This window comes from Dermacentor variabilis, chromosome 5, assembly GCF_050947875.1.
Source record: "Dermacentor variabilis isolate Ectoservices chromosome 5, ASM5094787v1, whole genome shotgun sequence".
Lineage (NCBI taxonomy): Eukaryota > Metazoa > Arthropoda > Arachnida > Ixodida > Ixodidae > Dermacentor > Dermacentor variabilis.
The window spans coordinates 31238215-31261275 of NC_134572.1; the positions used below are offsets into that span (position 1 = coordinate 31238215).

The 23061-nt window shown below is 46.2% G+C and overlaps 1 protein-coding gene across 1 annotated transcript; it reads left to right on the forward strand.

The window, feature by feature from the left end:
• Positions 1-832: 832 nt before the first annotated feature.
• LOC142581830 (uncharacterized) lies at positions 833-10484 on the forward strand. Its single transcript, XM_075691276.1, has 4 exons — positions 833-977; positions 6824-7041; positions 7840-8123; positions 9865-10484. Exons 1-4 carry the CDS (start codon positions 866-868, stop codon positions 10148-10150), a joined length of 900 nt encoding a protein of 299 aa, XP_075547391.1. The 5' UTR covers positions 833-865; the 3' UTR covers positions 10151-10484.
• Positions 10485-23061: the final 12577 nt, after the last annotated feature.

The following is a 23061-nucleotide window of genomic DNA, read 5'->3' on the forward strand; positions in this document are numbered from 1 at the left end:
GAGCACGTTAGCGGCAGTCGTTTCACCAATTTGAGAACAATGCTGTGATAGTTAATGGTACGAGTTTCACAAATTACTGATATTTTAGGGCTCATTTGGCGGATATGAAGCGAAAATCTGGCTCTATAGGATCTTAAAGAGGCAGCGATGACGGCAACCTTTTCCATGCCGGAATCGTTTCGACGATTCTTAAAATCAAGTTAACGATTACTCTAGGAAAGATATACCGAATCGAGATCGGAACTCCGGCTTAGAACTGCAGAAAGGCTGCGAGAGGACAATTTAGAGCCTCTCGCGAGCGGTCTTGGCAGGAAACCCTTTGCCGCCGTTGCGCCTGCGGTTTTCTTTTTACGTCGCGCCAGCAATGCCAGTGAATGTCATTAGGGGCACGATGCCCTTCAAACCAACATTGTTGTTCGCTTTTCTACCACGCTCCCAGCATACCATGTATGGAAAGATGCTAAATTAAAGCTGAAGTTGAATCACATGGAGCAAAACATCTCCACACTTCACTCCTATTCCTAAAAGTACTGCGCTCCTTGTAGACGTTTAAGCTGCCCTTGCGCGTCTGCAACTCAAAAACAAGAAAAATAATTGACACTAGAGGAAAACAACAAATAACGAATGAACTACTGATATTGCAACGATGCAGGCTGTTCACGACGAGTGGGTTATGGAAAATTGTTGGTCTTCTGAAAAATAATGTTTGCTACGGAAAGAGTCAGTATCCGCGATGCCGCTGTTCTTCACCGAGGAAGTTTTCTGCAGGACGTCGGCGGGAACCAATATTTTACGTGCATTTCTTTTCTTTTTCCCATTTTTGCAGTCCTGGATTCTGTTTCTGACTTCTCTCGTTGTCCTGATAATGATGTCTACGATAGCATACCGGGTCGCTGGCAGAAGAGGAAGAAAGACCGACCTGTTTATGGACGTGTCGAAGTATTTATACGCCTACGTTGAGGTCCTCTTCTTCGAAGGTAAGAGTATGAGTCTCAGCATTGTTGACAAAACCATGGTGGAAGAACAGATAAGGTGTCTTATGCTTACGCACAGTTAGACAATTCTAACGGAGTTTCAGCGTACCTTTAAGCATTCTTTTGATCAGGAGCAATTGTTATCACATTCTCCTAGCTATCGCATGCATCATTCAGACATTATTATATATCCGTTTGGGAAATGTCAGTAAAGTCGTGTGTTTGTGTTTCTTGAATTTCCGGCCCAGCGTGCCGCGTTAGCATTTAATAGACCAGGTGGACACTACTCGGTGTAAATTAAAGGTTATAATAGTGTCGCATAGTAGCGACGGTGAAAAATGCACCAAAACTTTGACAAAACTAGTTTTATTGGGCGAACCTAGGCCATCAAGAACAGGCTACACTCAAAGGACAACGATAGCGACGAAAGTAGTCGGCGATCGTCGAAAATCTGATCTGCCGGTCAAACGCGTCATCGTTTATGCACGAGCCATTGAAGGTTCCAGAGTAATCGGTGGTGCCCGCGTGTCTTTCAGAAAGCTCTGCACAATTCGCGTCGCACATGCAATCGGATTACACAAGCTTCAGTGACAACATAACCATCGATAACATTCGAGAAACTTCCAATACATACGGGCGCGTACCGCGCAGGGCGATAACATTCGTTAAACGGGGAAAAGCGCTCTCCCGTAAAAGACAAACAAGGCCATGTGTCAATGCCCCCCTATCAAAAAGCATCGTCCCGATGCTACAAACATAACAGGAGAGCGAAATACAAAAGGTCACTTATTAAACAAAAGTAACAAAACAATAAAGAAACAAAGCCCAAAGAAACAAACTCCTAAGTAGCACAGTCCAAAAAAGAAAGTGCAAAGTTCTTCTATGCGAGTCCGAAAGTCTGTTAGCACGGTGTTGTGCCATACTACGTGCACCACGTGGCTATCATCTGGGCGACGGGAGCTGCCATACTATGTGCACCACGTGCACATCAGCGAGGCGACCTTAACGAATTTCAAAGCGGAAGTTAAGGATAATGAACAGGGCAGAGGACTCGCTACTCTCATTAATAGGAGGTTGGCATACATTAGACATGATCTTCACATGGCAGATTGCAAGATTGAATATATTATGGTGGAAGTAATCTTAGGTCGGCAAAGGTCATGTCAGAGGAGCGTTTACCTGCTTAACCTGTACAGTAGCCCCCGGGACACGAAGCAGAGTTTCAAATCTCTCTTGACCAAGGCAACCAATCTGGCTAAGGATGCACCGTTGCTTATTGGAGGGGACTTCAATGCACCATATCATGTGTGGAAGTATGTTTATAGCACTATTAAGGGGGAGAGACTATGGCAGCAGGCACTAGACTTGAATTTAACTCTTATTACAGACCCCTCGTATCCCACCAGATGTGGCACGTCGACATGTAGAGATTCGACACCTGATCTCACTTTTGTTCGGGGGGTGGTGGATTCGTCCTGGTCCAATTCTAATAAAGATTTTGGTAGCGATCATTACATACTTATGATTACTTTGGCAGTGGCTAATAAAAAGGAGCGCACATTCAGGATGGTTGACTGGGATGCATTTAGGAAAAGAAGAGCGCAGAGAATCGATGATGAAGGAAATGAGTTGACCTTGGAACAGTGGACTAGTCAGCTTAAAAGTGACGTTGAGGCGTCCACTAAAGAGGTTCAGACCGATATTGACACGGAACACATGGATAGTCGCCTGGCACATTTGTTGGAAGCAAAGCAGTCGATGTTAGCGAGATGGAAGGGTCAGAGATTAAATAGAAGGCTTAGAAAGCGTATAGCAGTGGTTAATCAGGAAATTGAAGACCATTGTCGGGTACTGTGCAAGCAGCAATGGGATGAAGTGTGCAATTCTATTGATGGTCGCATTAAGAGGAAAGGCGCATGGAGTTTGCTCAGACATTTACTAGATGAGACAAACACTAAGTCTAATCAGAGGACTGTGATAGGTAAGCTGGTCCATCAGGCGTGTCGGGACTCCACGGAGCAGGAGTTGCTAAAGGATTTGGCTCAGAGATACCTTCCTTTGGAGACCTGGCACGATACACCTGATGTGGTTTTGGAATATAGTGGAGACGAAAATGCAGCTATGGACGCGGAATTTACTGAAAGTGATATCAGGATGGCGCTGCAGAATCTTAATGGTCGATCGGCATCAGGGCCGGATGGCATTACGAATAAAATGCTACGGAATTTAGACGATGGGTCAATTGAGTTCCTTACGCGGCAGATCAATTGCCTATGGAAGGAAGGCTCTTTCCCGGAAGAGTGGAAACTGGCAACTACTGTTCTGATACCCAAACCGGGCAAGGCCATAGGGCTTGAAAATCTCAGACCTATTTCCCTGACGTCGTGTTTGGGAAAAGTCGCTGAGCATGCCATTTTAAATAGGCTAACGCGTTATGTTGAGGGCAATGGGGTCTTTCCGCATTCGATGATAGGATTTCGGCCCGGCCTCTCGACTCAGGATGCTATGATCAGGATTAAGCATCAGATCCTTGACCGGCGAACAAGGGATACTAAGGCACTAATTGGACTTGATGTGGAAAAAGCTTTCGATAAAATCCGACATTCTTTCATTCTACGGGTGCTATCGGACTTGAATATGGGGCAGCGGCTTTTCAATTTTGTCAAGGCTTTCCTTACGGATAGAAAGACATGTCTCAGGTTTGGGGAGATAAAATCGGAAGTCGTTAAATTGGGTTGCTGTGGTACTCCGCAGGGATCCGTACTCTCGCCTATGTTATTCAATCTGGCGATGTCGAAATTGGCTAATAGACTGGACACTGTCCAGGATATTGGCTATTCTATCTACGCGGATGACATTACTATATGGAGTGTCGGTGGTAGTGATGGAGAGCTTGAGGCTAGGCTGCAGCAGGTGGTAACGCTTACGGAGGAGTACCTGGGTCTCATGGGGCTCAAGTGCTCCACTAAAAAGTCGGAGTTGTTGATCTTCAAATCTAAGAAGCTAGGTCGTAGGCCGAGGGGTTGGGTACCGGAAGTTGAGCCTTGCATTAGAATTCATACTAGGGAAGGGTCGGTGATACCCAAAGTTCAAGCAATCAGGGTCCTGGGTTTTGTACTTGAAGCGAACGGATCGCACATTAGAACCATTCAGCGTATTACCAAGAAAACGGAGGAGGCCATAAGACTTATAAGACGGATCTCTAATAGGCATAGGGGTTTAGGAGAAGAAGGTGCGATGCGCTTAGTTCACGCATTTATTATGTGTCATTTCTCGTATGTGGCAGCTATGCTAAATTGGAATAGGGGGGAGAAAAATAAATTGGAAGCATTAATCAGAAAAGCCATCAAGGCTGCGCTTGGTCTGCCTATGACTACGTCAAACGATATGTTGTTACGACTGGGTTTGCATAATACTTTAGATGAAATTGCTGAGGCTCAACGTACCGCACAGAGGGAGCGGTTGCTAGGTACACCAGCGGGTAGGTATATATTACAGTCAATTGAAGAATCGGTGGCTGTGTCGCACGATAGGGCGCCCCTACACGAATTGAACGTGAACCTTAGGGCAAATATCATGGTTCGTCCATTTCCGCGGAATGTGCACCCCGTGCACAATGTAGGGAGGCGGGTCGCGAGAGCTAGGGCTTTGTTGCGAGAGGCAAAGGATCAGGAGGAGGAGTCTGCGTTTGTTGACGCCGCATGGATTAATGGTAAAAATGCTTATTCGGTGGTGGTAGTAGATGGCAAAGGGAGCGTTAGAAATGCTGCTTCCATTTATACCAAAGACCCGGGGGTTGCTGAACAGGTGGCTATTGCTCTAGCACTACTTGATTCTAGAAGAGTTTTGGTGTTTAGCGACTCGCGATCTGCGATTACAGCCTTCTCGAGAGGACTTGTTGCGGAACCGGCTAACAGACTGCTGCAGGGTAGGGATATCACTTCGCATACCGTTACTTGGTTCCCGGCGCACATGGGGACAGTGGAGGGAGCCCCGCGTAACCTCAACGAGGTGGCGCACAGGGAGGCACGAGGATTAGTGTGCCGTGTACTCCCTGAAGGGGCTGGATCTCCCGCTCCTGAGTACAGGGACCAACTGTTAACCTACAACGAAATCACCAAGCACTATTACTTAGGGCGCAGGGCATTCCCGTTGCCACATCCTAAATTAAGTAGGCCGCAGGCGGTTACATTAAGGCTTCTGCAGACACGGACGTACCCTAACCCGGTCATCATGAATAAAATTAATCCGGACTGCGGGGTTTCAGTCTATTGTAGCAAGTGTGGGGGTTTGCTCGATTTACAACACATGCTGTGGCGCTGCTTGGCGTTGGCCGGTGATGGTTCTCGAGGTGAACAGTGGTGGCAGCGAATGCTGCACAGTGAAGTGCTAGCGGACCAACTCAGGGCTGTCCAGAGGGCCCGTGTGATGGCAGAGGGGCTCGGCCTCTCTGTACCGACGTGGGAGCGGCCCGCATCAGTCCCAGACTGATCCCTCAGGACCTCAATAAAGTTCTTCATACCATACCATACGGGAGCACATTTTCGCACGTGTTCAACCACCCGCGCCATGCTCTCACTTTCCTACCTACACACACAGTAAAAAACGCTAATAGTTATTAGTCTTGACACTTCCAAGCTACTATTCCAAGGCAATAAAGACTTAACGACTCACCCGGTTGTCCGTCTTGAAGCACGTGGCGCGAAAGGACGCTCTCACTATGTACACGAAACACACCCGCGCACACGAAAAAAAGAGGGACAAAAAAAGGAAAACAAAAGAAAACTACGCAATTATTATTTAACGGCTAAAAAAACTGTAAATCAAAAACAGAAGCAAGCTCAAAACATGCACAAAAACTTATGATTTCGTCGCCGCCACAGAGCCCTAAAAGGCACGTCCATCCGCCACCCCTTCTATTAAAAGATTCAATAAATAAATAAATAAATAAATAAATAAATAAATAAATAAATAAATAAATAAATAAATAAATTAATTAATTAATTAATTACTTAATCGGGGTGCCAGCCTCGTTCGGACACCTTATCCATTATTCCAACGTGGACAAAACTCTCGTGCTGTTTCTTTATTTCCTTTTCTTCTTTTCTTTTTCTTTCTTTTTTTTTTTGCTTTTGCAAGATCGCATAACCTGAACCATAATGTAATTATTTTGTTTTCTGACTGCAGACTGGCGCCCTTTTGACGGTTCTCGGTTGAGAAATGCGAACTTGTAGCGTCGAAGTAGCTTTTCAAGTACTATGCTATTTAAGAAGTCCGCATGTAAAGAGGTTTTCCAAATACATTATTGGCTTTACTATTCTGCGAGATTAAAGCTGTTGTGACTTTTCACTACAGCCACGTAATCCGATGTCTTTTTCGTGACTCTCGTACGACATTTCGTGCGAGTTGGCTATGCTTCCTTTTCTTCTTTTGAGATCCTCATCTTCTTCTACAGGTTTGTACTTCTCTTTTTTTTTGCATCCACAAACTCGATCTGTTACCTATTAAGTTTCGATAGGCTCGCCTCTCATTCGGCCACTTTTTTGCAATTTGCAATCCGTGGAAACATCGCGAATGCGAATGATTTTGACTTGACAGGAAGGTTTAATGCAAAACAGTGTGGTGTGGCTGCCTTGATGCTCCGTCGGAACATGAATTGAGCGTAGTTTTTCTTCTGATACTGCTTTAAATATGTTTCTTTTTTTGCATTAGTACCCTGGCAACTGTGATCTTTTATCCTCTTCGAAAAAACACCAATTTTCGTTTAGCGCAACTAGCATATGTTCGGGAAAGCCGCATCAATCATGACATGTGCGTTAGAGTTAAGCCTGACAGCAGTTATGCAACAGCGACGCAGGTTCGTTTTGTGCCCCTATCAAACCGCGTGCTTCTGGGAGCCTGGCTCATCGCGTGCTTCGTGCTGGTGAACCTTTTCAATGGCGAGGTGAAGGCCAACCTGCTCGTCAAGTCGGAGACGTCACGCATTAACACCGTCGAAGACGTCATGCGCCAACAGGACATGCTGCCCATCGTCGCCGGGAAATCGCCGCTGGCATACGTGCTGCAGGTACTACTTTGCACTACTAAACTGATAGGGTCACGCAGACACATGCTGTTGTGCCGCGCATATGTGTTGTCTTGTAGCCTAAAGCCTAGTGTCTGCTCTCTGGATGACGTGACCGAGCATGTCGCCTTTCGTGCCCACACGCGTCTTTCTGTTCGGCAACTACCTGGCAAGCTCTGAAAATCTTGGCACAAGTTTACTGTAGAACGCGTTAAGTGCAGGGCAACAAGCACACGGGCACAGCGGATCAACCAGACACACACACAGTGAGTTGTATGTAAATCCTGTGCTGCGATGCTCTGCACGTAATGCGAAGATGTGGGGTCGTTCCCCACCTTCAGCAAGTTGCTTTTTCATCCACTTTCATTGCCATTAATTTATGATTTTTTAAATTTCAATTACAAAGTGCAAGCGATCTCCCCTATGTTGTCCATGGTGTGTTTGTTTGTTGGCTTCTCATGATACGATTAATAAATATTGCGCCCCTCCGTTAACCCCTTTCTTCTCGTTGTCACTCACAATGGTAGCACAGTGGTTTTAGCATTTGCGGTGCCAAGCTACAGGTTGCGGGTGCGATCCGAGCTGAGGCCACACTGCGTTTCCATGAGGGTAAAATGATAAAAAAAACACGATAAAAAGCTCTCGCATACTTCGATTTAGGTCACATTAACAAACCCCAGATAGTCAAACTTGTGGCGGAGTCCCACTCAAGTCGTGCCTTATAATAATATCGTGATTTTCGCATGCAAAACCCGAGAATGTATATTGCAAGTTACGCTACCATACGTCGTCCGTACGCAGACGTCCAGTCTGAAGACCGTGCGGGACGTGTACGCTCGGTCGGTGGAACAAAAGGGCCTGCTGCCCGTGATGCAGATGTACACCCCGCGCACACTGGACATGGTTTTGCAGCGGCGTGCCGTCATGATGCTGGACACCACCAGCGCCCGGGTGCATGCCTCGAAGCACTGCCCGGTGCTGAACGGCTACTTTTACATCGGCACGCAAAACATCTGGCTGCTGCGCTCGGTCTGGTACTTTCGCCGAGACATCCCGCGCTGGATCGTTACCGAGTTCGACAAAAGGTGAATTCTGCTTGGTTTTAATGTGCGTTCATTTTGTTTATCTTTATTTATTTACATCATATTTTCTGTCTGTCTGTCTGTCTGTCTGTCTGTTCGTTCCTTTGTTTGTCAGTCAGTGGGTTTGTTTGTTTCTCGTTGTTTACACTGCACGCCATACTCCAGCCAAGAAGGAGGGAATAAATAATAAAAAACGTGGAAGCATTAATGACTACAATGTATACAAATGATTAAGCATGCAGGAACAAGTGACAAGTAAAGCTTCACATTTTATCACAATATGCAAGCAAAAGTAACAGTCGTTAAGACGCGCTGATATTTATACAACTATAAGTACACGTACATCCCACAATACTCAAGTGCTTGCCCGCAGCGGTAGCCCAGTGGTTGTGGCGTTGCGCTGTTCAGCTCGAGGCTGCCAGCTTGATCCTGGTCACGGCGGCTACATTTAGATGTCGGCGAAATGCAAAAGTGTCCGTGTATTTTGAGTTATTTGCACATTAAAAAAGCCCTGGTGGTCAAAATTACTCCAAATACCCCGTACAGTGCGCCTCATAACCAGATCGTGGTTTTGGCATTAAAATCCACGACTTTTATAAGCATCTCTACACGCTCTAGCGACCCCACTGAAAGAACGACGAACTTAGGGCGCTTTGACTTTAGGTGCCTGGGAAAAAGTCTTGTATTTCGAAATCTGGTCTTGTAAGCATGTTCTGAATGGAAGCTCATATCGCACAGACATTCGCTCATGGAGGAGGCAGAAGGAGTGCTATTTGTGTTCGTAGGAAAATCTTAAGAAAGCTCTGGCTTGCTGATGAGGCACCGTTGTGGGTGCGTGTCAGTGTTTGAGTCATCATCATCAGCAGCATCATCATTAAGCGTATGCCACTAGGCACAACGAGGTACGACCTGCTTCTCTTCATGGCAAACGCAAATCTGATAATCAGCGGCGAATGTTCGTCAGTTTTGCAGCATGGTAACGTCGGATAGAGCAATATAAAGCAATAGAGCAATAGACCAATATAAAAGCAATATATTAAAAGAGGACTTGTGCGCTTCTGCGTGGAAGTGTTCGATAAGTCCAAATGTCTAACGCAGCAGCTAATTTTTACATATTGGTATGTTGGTGTATGACGTTGACATATTGACACTTGGTATGTCGATACCAGCTAGTTTCCGTCGAAGCAATTCTGCACATCTAAGAATACGAATCCACATAACGCGAATAATCACTGCTAAAAATTAAATTGCATCGTCCTTCACATATTGCTCACAACTGACGACATGAGAGATAGAAAACACCTTATTGCAGGAGAGGTAGGTTGACGGGGCCCTCAGTCCAGGGTCTCGCTTGCAGCGTTCTCCAGCGCGTCACCAACGCAGGCCACAAGGTACCGTTGATCTTGGTACCTCTCGGCCGTGGTATTCGAGGTCAGGCATGCGGAGGGGCCTATGGGGTGTTGTGCGGGGAAGGAGTGCCACCATGTGCGGAGCGTTGAAGCAGCCGCAACAGGGTGACACAGTGGTGGGTCTTCCGCATGGCGGCCACTCACAAGGTGCATAGAGGCGGAGGTCAGGAGGGTCTCACTGTTTGCGTGGCAGATGAGCACGCCTTGTTGGCGCGTGATATCGCGATGCAGCTTGCGGAATATCTACCATGCGTCCTGATATGGCTTGAGGCGTGGCGGGGTTGACAGTGATCCGTCGACTACTGTATGCTCAAGACCTATTTCTCAACGTGCAGAGTTCTCTGGCTGAGCGCCATGCCGTCACGCTTCATGCCGGATAAAGAGGTCTACCCACACGGCACTTCCTGCTTATTGGAGAGCAAAAGGCAGGACCGGAGCAGCGCCTACCAGCCACTGCGGTTCGAGGACCTGCGCGTTGTATTCATTCTCATGGGTTATATCCTCGCCACGTCGACATTTTCCCTCCTCGTTGAGTTCATCGTCTACCGCGTCGTCCGTTGCACCAACTGTCTCAAGCAATCGACGGGCAGACAGACAAGTGCTGTGCCACCTAATTACTAGGCACCATTTTGGCGCACCGATGCTTCTTAAAGGCCAGCTGCAACGAAATTGTTCACTGTGCATAAATCCTAGTTTAAAAGGACTGACAACCAATTTTTATGGTACCGGATATTTTAGTGGGGGGTATGTGTACAATCATACGATGGTGACGCGGAAAAGGCCGTAGAACATTTTTCATCAGAATTTTCAGATCTACATAGAGGACGGGGTCGTGCTCAACAAACATGCTGGACACAGTGATACGTGAGCGCGATAGCGATTATGTGCCAGAATTGGTGGCAAGCAAACGACAAGTGCGGCTTCGGCAGCAATAAAGTAATATTTTGTTTATCAAGCCGATGTTCCTGCGGTTCATGTTGTATAACGCTCTCAATTATTTTTACTGTAATAGGTGGTGCCCTAAATCAACGCCCCAGCCAAGGCTCCTTCCAAATTACACAAACTAATCTCGAAGGCCATGCTTTTGCTGACTGCATGCGCCATGCTTTTATTTACTCAAGGTAAACTAACTGGTAGGATATACAAGCAATGGTATTATTGCAGTGCCTATTGAAATTCATCGACAGCATTTTGCATCTCACAGAGACTACAGAACTTCGGTTAGTAACTCCCTTGGTGTAGACAGAATGCTCTTCGCCTTAAACCAACGGAGACAGCTATTATCTTATTTGACTCTGAAGAAAGAAAAACAACTATTAATTCAGATGTCGTTTACAATAACCATGCTATGAAACTATCTAGTGAGAAAGCATTTCTTGGTGTTATTATTAATAATGATATAAAACTACACCTTCATGTGCGTGCTGTAGTTCATAAGGCTTCATATGGCGTGCATGTGCTGTCGAAGTGTGGAAACTATTTCCCTCCCCAAATAGCTATCAATCTTTACTACGCATTTGTTCACTTTCAGATTAAGTACTGCTTAGCGACCTGGGGTTGCACATACAAGAGTCCTGTGTCACTGGTGTTTACACTTCAAAAAGATATCTTCACATTGTAGCATCCCACAATACGCATGTTAAGAGTGAAGATTTATTACAGCCCTGAACATCCTGCACATTTACGCTATGACAACATACAACATCGCTTCCGTCATGCATCAAATATTTAATGAAAAACTAGCCTTGACATCAGTCTCGCTCCACCCCTCCCTTCGCAATCTTGGGAACGCATCCTGTTGTCGTTTTTTATTGCCTAAGGTAAATACTAGTTACGGTCGCTCTACACTACAGGCACCTCAGTTAGGAATAGGCTTGATAGCAGCCTAACCACTCTAAGAACATTGCAAATATTTCTTAAAGAATTAATGCACTCACTTGGTGACAGTGCGTAACACTGCGCATGCTTGCACACGTCCTCACTTTTCTTTTCCTGTGTCGAGATTTTGGTGATGTAGAAAAAGAAAATTATTAGAAAAATGTACCTCATTTGCGAAATCTTTCCTACTACTGTATTTTCTTGTTTTACTTATTTCAGTTATTTAAGTTCCATGTGATCTTACAGTATAAAAAAGCAGCAGCAATAGAAGTGTTTTTTTTTTCCTAATAACAATCGGTAGGGACCCTCTAACAAGTTTGTTGGGTCCCAAAAGTTTGTACTTTGCAAATGTATACATTATCTATGTTAAATAAACTTTCAAATTTCAAAAAGAAAAGAAGCTCGGCAAATCGCGCATGCTACAGCTTTCATGCGCGCCAGGATGCCTTGAACTGCTGGCAGCCCCGCTCTTTACCACGAAGGCAGCGTCGCTTGATAGCGCGCAATTTACAGCGTAAGCTGCTGCGGGCTTATTCCAACTGCCACTTAGGTATCCGGTATCCGTCGCAGCTGTTGGCGGGAATGAGAAAAAAATACCCGGTTACGGCCGAGATCGCACCCGGGCCCGCTGCGCAGGAGTCAGCTACTCTACCACTGAGCAACGCCAGCGTTTGCTCGCTTACAGCAGCAACATGCCCTATAAACGCGCCATACGTGCCGCGTAGCATCGATAAGTGCGTACATCCCATTGCTGTTGCATATAATTACAGCAGCTGGCGTGACATTAAGCAGTTGCATCAACAGCAGTAGAAGGCAGATAAGAAAGGTTTGAGAAAAAAAGAAGAAGACTACGGAGATGTATACCAATCTGCTAGATAGATTGAAAAAAAAAGGACTTGTATAGCAGCTTTGAGTGGGGTGCCTGGCAAATGATGTGAAAAGCTTGGGAAGAAATAAGGCCTTTGCTGAAGTTAGTGACGGCTGAGTGAGAGTCTAAAGACAGCATGATCTCCCTGACATGGATCCCGGCCCATGCGGCCCCTGTCCACTCACACCTCCCCAATCTCAACGAGGTCATCCACTCCATTGCGTGAGGCCTATAGTCAACGGCACCGGAGTCACTGGAGACGAGTTGGACACCAGAGAGAATCTGACCACTTATAACGGTCTCGTTAAGGCCTTTTACGTCAGTCGCCGCACCCCCCCCCCCCTCTTCACCCCAAGTTCAGCCGCGCGCAGGCTACCACCCTGCGTCTGCTGCAAACAAACACGTACGCTTCACCCTACCGCCTCCACCTTATAATACCAGATGTTTACACTACCCAACTGCCGGTGCTGTGGCATTCACCCGGCTACGCTTCCGCATATGCTGTGGGAGTGCCCAGCACAGTACGCAGACATTAACATCCCGACGCTCTCGTCGCGGTTGCGTGAGGCTCTGCGGAGCTCCGCCCTCGACGACCAAACCTGGGCGATCCAGCACGCGCGTGAGGTGGCGGTGAAGCAAGCCATCGACGTCACCTTATGGGAGGCTTAGGCCCGGCCATCATAAAGTGGTGGTTCTGCAATAAAAGTTTACCTCTTTCTCCCCCCCCCCCCCCAGAGGAGTTTAAATTAATTTGGTTAGGTGACTGTGTCGCCAGCCCGTTTCAAAGGGGATGGCTATATATCATCATCGTCATCATTAGCATCGTATCGTGTCACTTGGGATGTGAGATGCGCGCCGGGTAGCATATATACATGTGCCCTTTGCATTGCTGGTACATACTATTACACTAGGTTGGAAGCCATGTAACAGTTGCATAGGTAGTGGTTCAAGGTAGATAGAGAAGGTCTGAGGAAGAAAAGGAATATTAAAATGATGTACACAGAAATGCTAAAATGAAACCCATGTACTGCATGCCTGATTAAATCAAGCAGACTATATAGTGACTGTTTGTGACCGTCCCGTCTCAAAGGGAATGCCAATAAATCATCGTCATCATCATTAGCATCGTGCATTCCAATTGTCACGCGATGTGACATGCGCTCCGCGTAGCCTCGATATATGCAAACTTGTGTTACAAGCATACATACTTGCGATACAAGCATACGTACTTGCGATACAAGCGATAAATACTTGCGATACAAGCCTTCTGTTGAAACAGGTGTACCTACATTAAGCAGTTGCATGGAGCAGTTGCATGCTGCGTGTAGCGGGACCTGGTAAACTCAAGCAGGCCATGGGACCGTTTGTCACCGCCCAATTGCAAAGGAGACGCTGATAAACCATCATCGTCATGATCATCATGATCATCTTCATGATCATCCTATCATGCCACGGGTCATGGGATGTGACATGTATGCTGCGTATTTTGGACACCTGTGCTTACTCTTCGGTACACGTTATGGCGCCTACTCGCAAGGTACGAACCACCGCTGAAGAATCGAATCGTAGAGCAACGTGCACGGCTGTAATCAGGCAACCAAGAGCTCGCCTGACCACTGTGCAGAGAGCAGCACAAGCCGCAGCTCGCCATCGACGCTGGGCAAACAGGTCAGACCGTTCTCGTGAAAACTACGCAAAGAGACTAGTGCGTGCTGCCGAGAACGGAGCTCCTATTGAGCCGCTGTAACTCTGCTTCGTGCGCCGTGTCACCCTGTGACTTTATTTTACATTGAAACGCTTGGGGAATGAAGACCAAAAGCCTAATATTATTTCCAACAGTATCTTTAAGTGAGGAGCATGCTGTATTTAATAACCGCCAACCTACTCACAGTAAGCTCATATACTACATCCAAAGCACCAAGACTTCACCACTAGGCCGTGCCACCTACTGGTGTTTGAGACTTTCTTTGCCAGTCTAAAATAATAGTGCATTTCCTATTTAAATCGCGAACAGTGTCCTGTATTCAATCACTATAAATTATGGCGATTTCATTTCCATCAACGTCTCCCAGCAAATCCTGGCCTACTGTCAGTCCGTTTAATCAAGTGAGGGTATAGAAGAGCCCCCTTGAATAATATTACTTTTTGAAATACGAGTGGAAATATCACGAGTATGCGCAATAACAGACGTCTTTGATACCGAAACTGAAAAGAAAATGGTGCCATTATTGCTTGTCGGAAGGGCCACCTGACTTAGAGCACTCGGCTAGTCGGCATTGACTACGGTATTGCACAGTGCCCGCGGTTCACCGAAAAATATTGGAGGCATCATGCTGGGACTTCTGTCAGAGCCGCTACCCACCACCTGCTCGCGTCGTCTGCTTATACCGAAATTATACAACTACAAGTCGTGTGGCTTTGCCGAGATTGCTTCAGTGTTTTATGCTACTCATTTATAACCAACTGAGAAAAGCTAAACTTCTTTACAATTTGCCTTGGAACATAGATAAGTAAGCGGTAGTAGGAGTGATTGACCAAACTTTGTTATTCATTTATAAATGCCATTTGCCTCCTGAAATGTCTTGTAATAGGTACTCTAATGTATAAGTCCTATGTGCACAAAACAAATAATACCATTATCTTTATAAATTTCTAATAAAGTTAATGGATTCAGTACGCTTCGGCCGAATGACCCATTTAATTCCGAAAATTTTGCGCGCAAATTTTGATGTATTGTTTCCACGTATAATTTTCCCACCTCAGATGACCGCCTTCCTTTCGGTTGTTCTCGCGTATGTCTTTTAAACGAAAACTTATTTCGACAACTGTATACGTACTATATGGCCATTCAGATCTTAATTTGTTCTAGATGCTGCGCGATAAAATCAACAGAGCCGATTGCTCTATTTGAAATTTGTGATTAGGACGGCTAAAAATTTTAATCCGCGCCCACCATTATAGTCATGCAAGATTCCGCACTTTCATACCTGTCCTACGATTTAGTGTTCTTGTCGAACGCGGAAAATGAAAATTTTATTATTTTAGCTAAAACATACCATTGGTCTATGGCAGTATGACCCAGAAAAGTGCTACTGTAGCCGAAATTGATGCGAGCAACATAATTCCGCACTGCCTTATAAATGACATACGCCATTGGCAAAGCAGGAAAAGGCAGATTTGCTATTGTTAGGCTTAAGGGTTGCTTCCACATTATAAGGTTCTCGCCGCACGGCTAAAAGCTACCATTGATGCAAGTAAAGGCACGGCTGCGGCGCGCAGTGCCTAATTTATTCAGCAGCCGATCTGTCGTGACGGCGTCCGACAAGTGTTAGTAGTTTGTCATAATGTTAAACTAAGACAAGTTAGTAAATCACAAACAAGTGAAGTTGACACCAAACAAGACAGAGAGCCTGATCAAACAATAAAACGCTAACTTGCGAGTGAACATGAACTGCGAAATCTAGTCGCTTTGCCAAACCATCGTGCATCCATGCAGCTGGAAAAAGGGCCCCACCCACGCTAAACCCAGTCAAGAGCGTCCAAGAAGACCCTGACTGACGACAACAAAAGATTCTGCAGAGACTAATAAAGGTTTTTGGTGATGACGATGATGATGGTTATGACGACGACGGCAACGACGACGATGATGATGATGATGGTGATGCTGATGATGATGATGATGCACGCGTACATTAAGGCTTCTCGCGCAGTATTTTTCTTTTCAATATCACGGCGTAGAAGCCACCACTGCTGCAATATCAGTTGATTATATTCCGCTACACACTTCCACAGAAACGTGAATGACGGGAAATTCACGCATTTTTGCATGCATACAATTTCTTTCAGCGGCGCTCTTATGCGCCCTTTCCTGCACGGAGCGTTGGCGTCCCTCGCTGTAGCTCCGGGAGAGAGAGAGAGAGAGAAACAACTTTATTGAGCCGAGGTCGACATCTTCTGAGACGCCATCGATGCAAGTGGTTCTTTCTTCACGGGACCCATGTGCTTCCCAGCCACCTGGCCCCTGAAGATCAGGATAAACTGGTCTTCCAAGGCGGGGCTGGTTAGCAAGGTCTCCCATCGCTCGGTAAGGGAGGTTGAGGGATCGGGTAGGGTAGTGGGGCAGGTAAGAGGTGGGGGGATTGCCTTCACAAAATCGCATACTCCAATGACGTGTTGTAGCGTGTCTAACTGAACTTGCAGAAATTACATTCCTTCTCGTACCTTTGAGGGTAGATCTTGTTTTGAAGGTAAGCGTGAGGGAAGGATCCTGCTTGTATCTCCCTGTAGATCGCTTGCTGTTCTCTGCTAAGCGATTTGTGAGGATCGGGGTAACGGCGCCTCTCCGTCTTGGAATGGTTCCTAATGTCCCTATAACTAATTATGGACTGTGGCTCACTTTCCTCTACCCGGTTTTCCATCTCTTGGGCGAACTGGTGGGAAAGTTCGTTGCCCTCCAGCCCAGAGTGAGCCAGTGTCCATATCAACTCAACTTTCCTTTCAGGTACGTCGCGTTTACTCCTGAGAATATCTAGTGCCGCAAAAGACACCCACCCTTTTCTGTAGCTGTTATACGCCTTTTGCGAGTCACTGACAATTCTTCCCACCTTGGGCTGCGTGAGTGCTAGCGCTATCGCGGCCTCTTCTGCCACCTCCGGAAAAGACGTCTTGATGGAGGCGCAGGTTACAAGCACATCCCTCGTCGTAACTGTTAGCGTGGCTTTCGATGAAAACTTGGGTAACGAAGCGTCTGTGAAGAGGGTGACCCCCTCTTCCTCTTCTACTATTTGATCTAACGTCTCCGTCAAGGCCGCTATACAAGCCGCTCTGCGGCCGTCGTTACGACCCGACCCGGCCCACAACCTGGGTAACGGCCACTTTTCCTTCCGCTCTGCCTATTGCCAGCCCAACTTGGCAAGAACGCGACTTCCCGCCGAAGTTTCACTAAGTCGAACTCTTTAATTAGACAGATGAGTTTCTATTAACTCTTCAACGACGTTGTGCTTGGCCATGCCGAGAAGCTTGTCGGTCGAAGAATGCTTCGGCATGCCCAGCGCATTCTTGGTTGCCTTGCGTATAATGACTTTACTCTGGTCCCTGTCTTTCTTGAGTAACTTGAGGTACGGCGCCCCGTAAACGATGCGCGACGTCACGAAAGCCTGGAAGAGCGCAAGTGCATCGTCCTCCTTCAATCCTCTATTTCTGTTTCTGACTCTTCTGATCATGTTCGAAATTTGTTCCGTTGAAACCTTGATTTTGTCGATCGATGCCCCCGCCTTGCCATTGTTCTGGAAGATGACACCCAGGATACGTGCTTGCGTGGTTGGCGTTATGGTCCTCCCGTCGATGGTGATGCGGACGTCCTCTTGGTCTCCTTTCTTTCTTCTTGGCTTGATGACGAGTAAATCTGACTTCTGTGGCGAGCAACTGAGGCCACACGATTTAGCTATGTAGCTCCGGGTCCTTCGAGGTTACTGAGTCAAGGACCACGGCGGAGGATGAAGCAGCGAACGCGCAGCGCAGCGAGGAATGAAAGACGGCCATAGCGAAGACAGCGCCAGGAGGAAAGCGGAGGAGGAGGGTATGGCGAAAGCGTGTGAAGAAAAGCGTAGTGCCGTAGCAAGACGTGTTCTGCGTCGAAAATCGCTATGAGGTGGCGCCAGTGTAGAGCGCATCGTGTGTTCACCCTTGACGCCATCGATAAGGCATCTGGCGAGCGCGTCCGCCGATACCATACCCAGTGGGTAGACAGTGGGGCTAGTGGAGGTATCGGCAATAAAGCGTCACCATGTCACTGGTTGCTAGAGGGAAATTCAATAGCTTTTGCATGTGTGGCTCTATCTTTTCAAACTAAGCAACAGTAATGTGAATTGGTGCAATTATATGTAGAAATAAAATCTGCTTTATCTATTTTCTTTTTCGGCATCCCATATCTTTATTTGGTCACTTCATTTCTGGCGCTCACGGGCGGTGCTTTCGCTCTTAATCGCCTCGGCTGCATATATCTTTGTCTGCTCCTGCTGCAGTCTATGCACGTGCACGTTTTTCCAAATGCTCTGGAGTTTAAAACTTTATTTCTGTGTCAGCCAATGGTCCAGCAGTGTCGGAAAAACTCAGGAAAGGATGCTAGGCTTGCTGCGCGGCTGTGTGTTGTGACAACTCGGCGAGCAGCCCAATGGCGAAATTTTTCCGTTTTCCAGCGGACGAGAGGTAAGCACAATTTTTCTGCGGTCGTTACGAAGAAACAAGCGCTGCGCTTATCAAAACGTCTATAGGACGAAACGAAAGATCTTCCGCGCTTGTTTTCATGTGAATATCTATTCTGGTTTAGCACTGCGCATTTTTCTGCGGTGTTGCAAGAAACTGAAGCTACTTGGCTGATAGGTGCTAGCTGATGCGCAGACGGAAATTTCGCTTCGGTATATGTTATCAGTTGCTCTTCATTTTTTACACGAGTAGAAAACTTGCAATTTATATCTGCCGAAGGTACTTGAATGCTTGTTGCCAAATCTGGTTACGCTGAAGAACATTCCAGAGACCAGTTTCTTGTTGTTACGTTACCACGTTTGAATTGCAATGAACACGGCAAAAGTAAAAAAAAAAGAATAAACTACACAGCAGATGCCATTTGCGTTTTGAATTACAAGGGGAAGTTTGAGTAACCTATGTGACGGCGAAGTGGAAGTTCGAGTTACCTATGTGACGACATAGGTTTGCTTTACTTTTCAACCAGTGCCTAGAAGGGCATAATTTTTTAGTCACTTCTTAGTACTCTCGACTTTGGTTTCGCTTTTAAGTGTCCTTTAATCATGACCACGGTGTATTTTGCCCATTTTACAGATGTGACACATGCCGAAATTACGCTGAAAGGGGAGTCCTGGCGGGGCTGTCATGGGAGCACATATATAACGGCTACGACCTCCGCTCGGACAGCTTTAGAGGAAGGGACTAGGCCGACGCTATCGTGGTGGGCTGTGCCGACTGTTGGCGTGGAAGAGCGGTCCCTGATCGATGAAGGTAAGGAAAGCAAGATACTAGTGGTTGCCAATCTGTGAGATCAACATTTTCATAGAGAAACCACCTGATTAAGGACATCGCAAGCGTCATGAGCACGGCCAGCGTTCGCTTTTCCTCGTCGTTTACTATGGCGCTGGGTGCCCAGTGATGTTACGCAGCTAAATTAACTCCGTGTGCGCCAAGAAACCACGTGCTTGCGAATTTCTTTTATTGCGATAGTAATTAAGTGTGCACTCCAGGCGCTTTCTACCGTCACCGTCGACGTGAGGTTCCGTGTGAGTGAAAGCTTGCGAGGGTCAGCGCGCGAACACGGTTCAATCTCGCCAGCGAGGAAAGCGGCCCCGATGCGTGCCCTCTCCTGTGGCACGCTTGGATGGGAGGGGGAGCGAGGGGGGAGGGAATGGTTCTCCGGTGGCTACTAGCGTGCCTCGAGGTTCTCCTCGCCCGCCACTCCGTACAGAGTGAAAGACACCGGGACGTCAACGGGTTGCAGAATCAAGCGTCCTTCCTATCCTTAGATCACGACGAGCGCCGCGCGAATCGCGGACGCTGTAGTAGACGCATTGGCGGACGCCGTAGGGAAGCGTTGCCTGGGCTCGTGTGTCTTGAAAGCGCTCTGCGATGTAGCTAAAGTGCGTGCCCCCGCGGGCCTCATCTTAAAAGCGATCTGCGGTGTTTGCGCATTGCGCGTAGTGCCGGTAGCTTCGTATGCGCTGTGCTTTCGACGTTTCGTACGCGTTGAAGCGACAGATGCACGGAGGTCAATTGGCTCACGACTGCTACCGCGATTCCTCATTCCAGCGTTTTCACAGACACTTTCCGCTGTAATCGAGCGATGTTTTCTTGTTTACCTGTGCGTGCGTAACACCGTTCTGGTTAACTTAGTTAAAGCACGCTGACGGGCTAGATGGTTTGAATCCGTGATAGAAAGCGTGACTGAACAAGGACGTAGAAAGAAGCAGACACACAAAAGAGCTGTCTTTATGTGTCTGTTTCTTTCTACGTCTTCGTTCGTCCACAGGCTTACACATTCCATCATTCTTAAGTTACTTAGCAAGCGAATGCTTAAAAGTTTACACGGCCGATAAGTCTGCTACCTTTATTCGCACAGCTATTTATTATTTTGCTATCGCAATCGGCGCTTGGCGTTTCGCGCGGAATTGCGAAATTTCTATCGCTTGCTGGGCTGAGGTGCGCGATGTTCCCTATTATAGCCTAAACTGAAGAGCCTACGGGTTTTCGCTGACAATGAGAGATTTCACGTTCGTAAAAAGACGCGTCTCGCTTGGCGTTACGACATACAATATGGCGAAGATGCCTGCCGCGAGCTGCCGTCTTCTCCCTAAGCTTGGTTTACCGCTTTATAGCAGAAATTACTCCTGGGCAAAGATTCCAACGCTCAGTTGCCCAGCAGCTTTAAACTATTGGAAGATGACTTTGCCCAAATAAGCATCTTGCAGAAAAATCAAGCAAGAGTAAATAAAAGGCTCAATTACCTAATCCTTAACAATATCAATCGATAGTTTCATCGACCAATAAAACTAGCTCTAAAAACGGATGCCTAGTATTTTCCACCAGCTATTCAGGAACCAAAACTGTTACATGAATATATAGCAGCACTAAAACTTGGAACTTTGCTTAATATATTTTGGGGACGCATTTCTACTTGAAATGCTGCAAACAAATATAATCAGAAGTGCCTGGACTAAAAGTACAATTTTACAAAAACCATTCCGTATTTTTGTCCGTGCACTAGAAATTTTATTATGAACCGGCTTTTCATGTTTCCATAAAAGTGAAGAGATGTCATATGGCACGCATGTGTTGCCAGTGGAATTCCCTTTACAGTGGAACATGACACTCAAGCATAGAGAGGGCGCTGCGCTTGTCCTGTGTGTTGGTGTTCCTTGCCCCAACGCGCAAGTTCGGTGAAAATTTGCCAACTATCCTGATTAGATGTTCTGATGATGTATCTGTCTTTAAAGGTTCTACGCTGTCGCAGCGACGCCAAAAAGCGGTAAATAAACTAACCAGAGGCCTCAGGCATTATCGAGCGACTGAGAGATGATACACAAAGGTATCGCAAGTCAGCGAAGATAAATAGCTGCCGAAAGATTACCACGAGGGAAGCTCTAGAGAAGTTAATGAACCATATGAGCCCAGAGTTCGGCCAACGCTAGTAGGGCCAGGTGACACTCCAGTATCTCAAGAGGAATGGAAGGGCATGGATAAATCTTTTCCGGAGGTCGCGCAGTTGTGCGGTGTGCCCACTGTACTGACAGATGAGGTTAAACAGCAGCCTACTATAAATCTTTTTTTTGCTCTAATAAGTGACGCATAGACCTGCTGCGGCATTTCTGCTATGCGTGGCTTATGCTGCACATAAATGAGATCAATCTGGATCTCAAAAACGGCCTGAGAGAAAACCCGCTGCGTAAGAAAAGCTCCGGAAGTTTGACAATTAAGTGAAGAAATCTTACTGATATTTTCTTCTATTAATACCGATTGCTGTAGGGCCATCTACTGATTGGCTTATCTTTAGAAAATATTTCAGCATATTTCAATATTTGCATAAACATCGTACAACGTAGTTTTTGTACACACAGTCATTGCTCCCACACTTGCTTCAAAGATTATTACATAGCTACTATACATGGATCCTTCGATGCTAGAATCTTCTTGAGCTTAGATCAGCAAAGTTGTGCAAGTACTAATGTTTATCGGCACTCATCAGTGGTTTTATTAATATGGCAAAAGTGACAGCGGGGTCGTTTCGGCAAAGTCACGAATAATCTTAATAAGCTAAGAAAGCATGCTGTGCCAGAAACGTGTGTTTTAGAAGAGTCTAAATACTTTCGCCTCCTTATTCTGTCGACACCGAAATTCTCATGACGGCTGACCTCAAGACAATGATGAAACTCATAACATAGCTATAACGCCTGTCCTATGCTTCAAACAAGTCGCACGAAAATGAGCCTATAGGATCTGTTAAAGAAAGTGCATGATGTACATTCAGCGTATTAGAGGCAGGTCTTGAAAATCATACGAAAGAGAATTGTTCTGATGAGGTTGCCCTAATGCATTGAACACAGCCGACTTGTGTTGGTTTTAGAAAATATTTCTCCATGGTCCTGAAGCTACGCGTTCAATAATACATTTGTGCATCACTCTTTCCTTGCCGCATCTCTACTGACGATTAACCGCCAATTAACACATGCGTCTCCTGCATTTGCTGTTTCTTCACCCCCCCCCCCCAAAAAAAAAACTTAACGCTAGTGGTTATTGTGTTGAAACTGTGCCATTTGTTCAAATAACGGTAGAATAAAGTAAGTCCATTGCAAATTTTAAGAAACATCTGCGATATGCTCGCGAGAAATTTCGCATTGAGACCTTTTTCGCAATGTCACAGACTAGAATGAAACGCTAGTGGTGTTACATCTTGTATTGCGCACGCGTACCTATTGTTCGTGCCAGCGAATAAATATTGCAAAGTGAAAACACTAGAGGTGTTTAACTTTGGCGTTAGTCAGCATTTCTAATTGTCGCTGTTGTTGTTGTTGTTGTTGTTGTTGTTGTTGTTGTTGTTGTTGTTGTTGTTGTTGTTGTTGTTGTTGTTGTTGTTGTTGTTGTTGTTGTTGTTGTTGTTGCAATAACAACGTATGGTCAGTAGGCGACAAACATCCTATTGAACTCGTATTTTAAATTCAGGGTAACTAACCCTTCTTCGGGCGAACTATTGGAGCGGTGTCAAACAATGACAATGTTACACCAA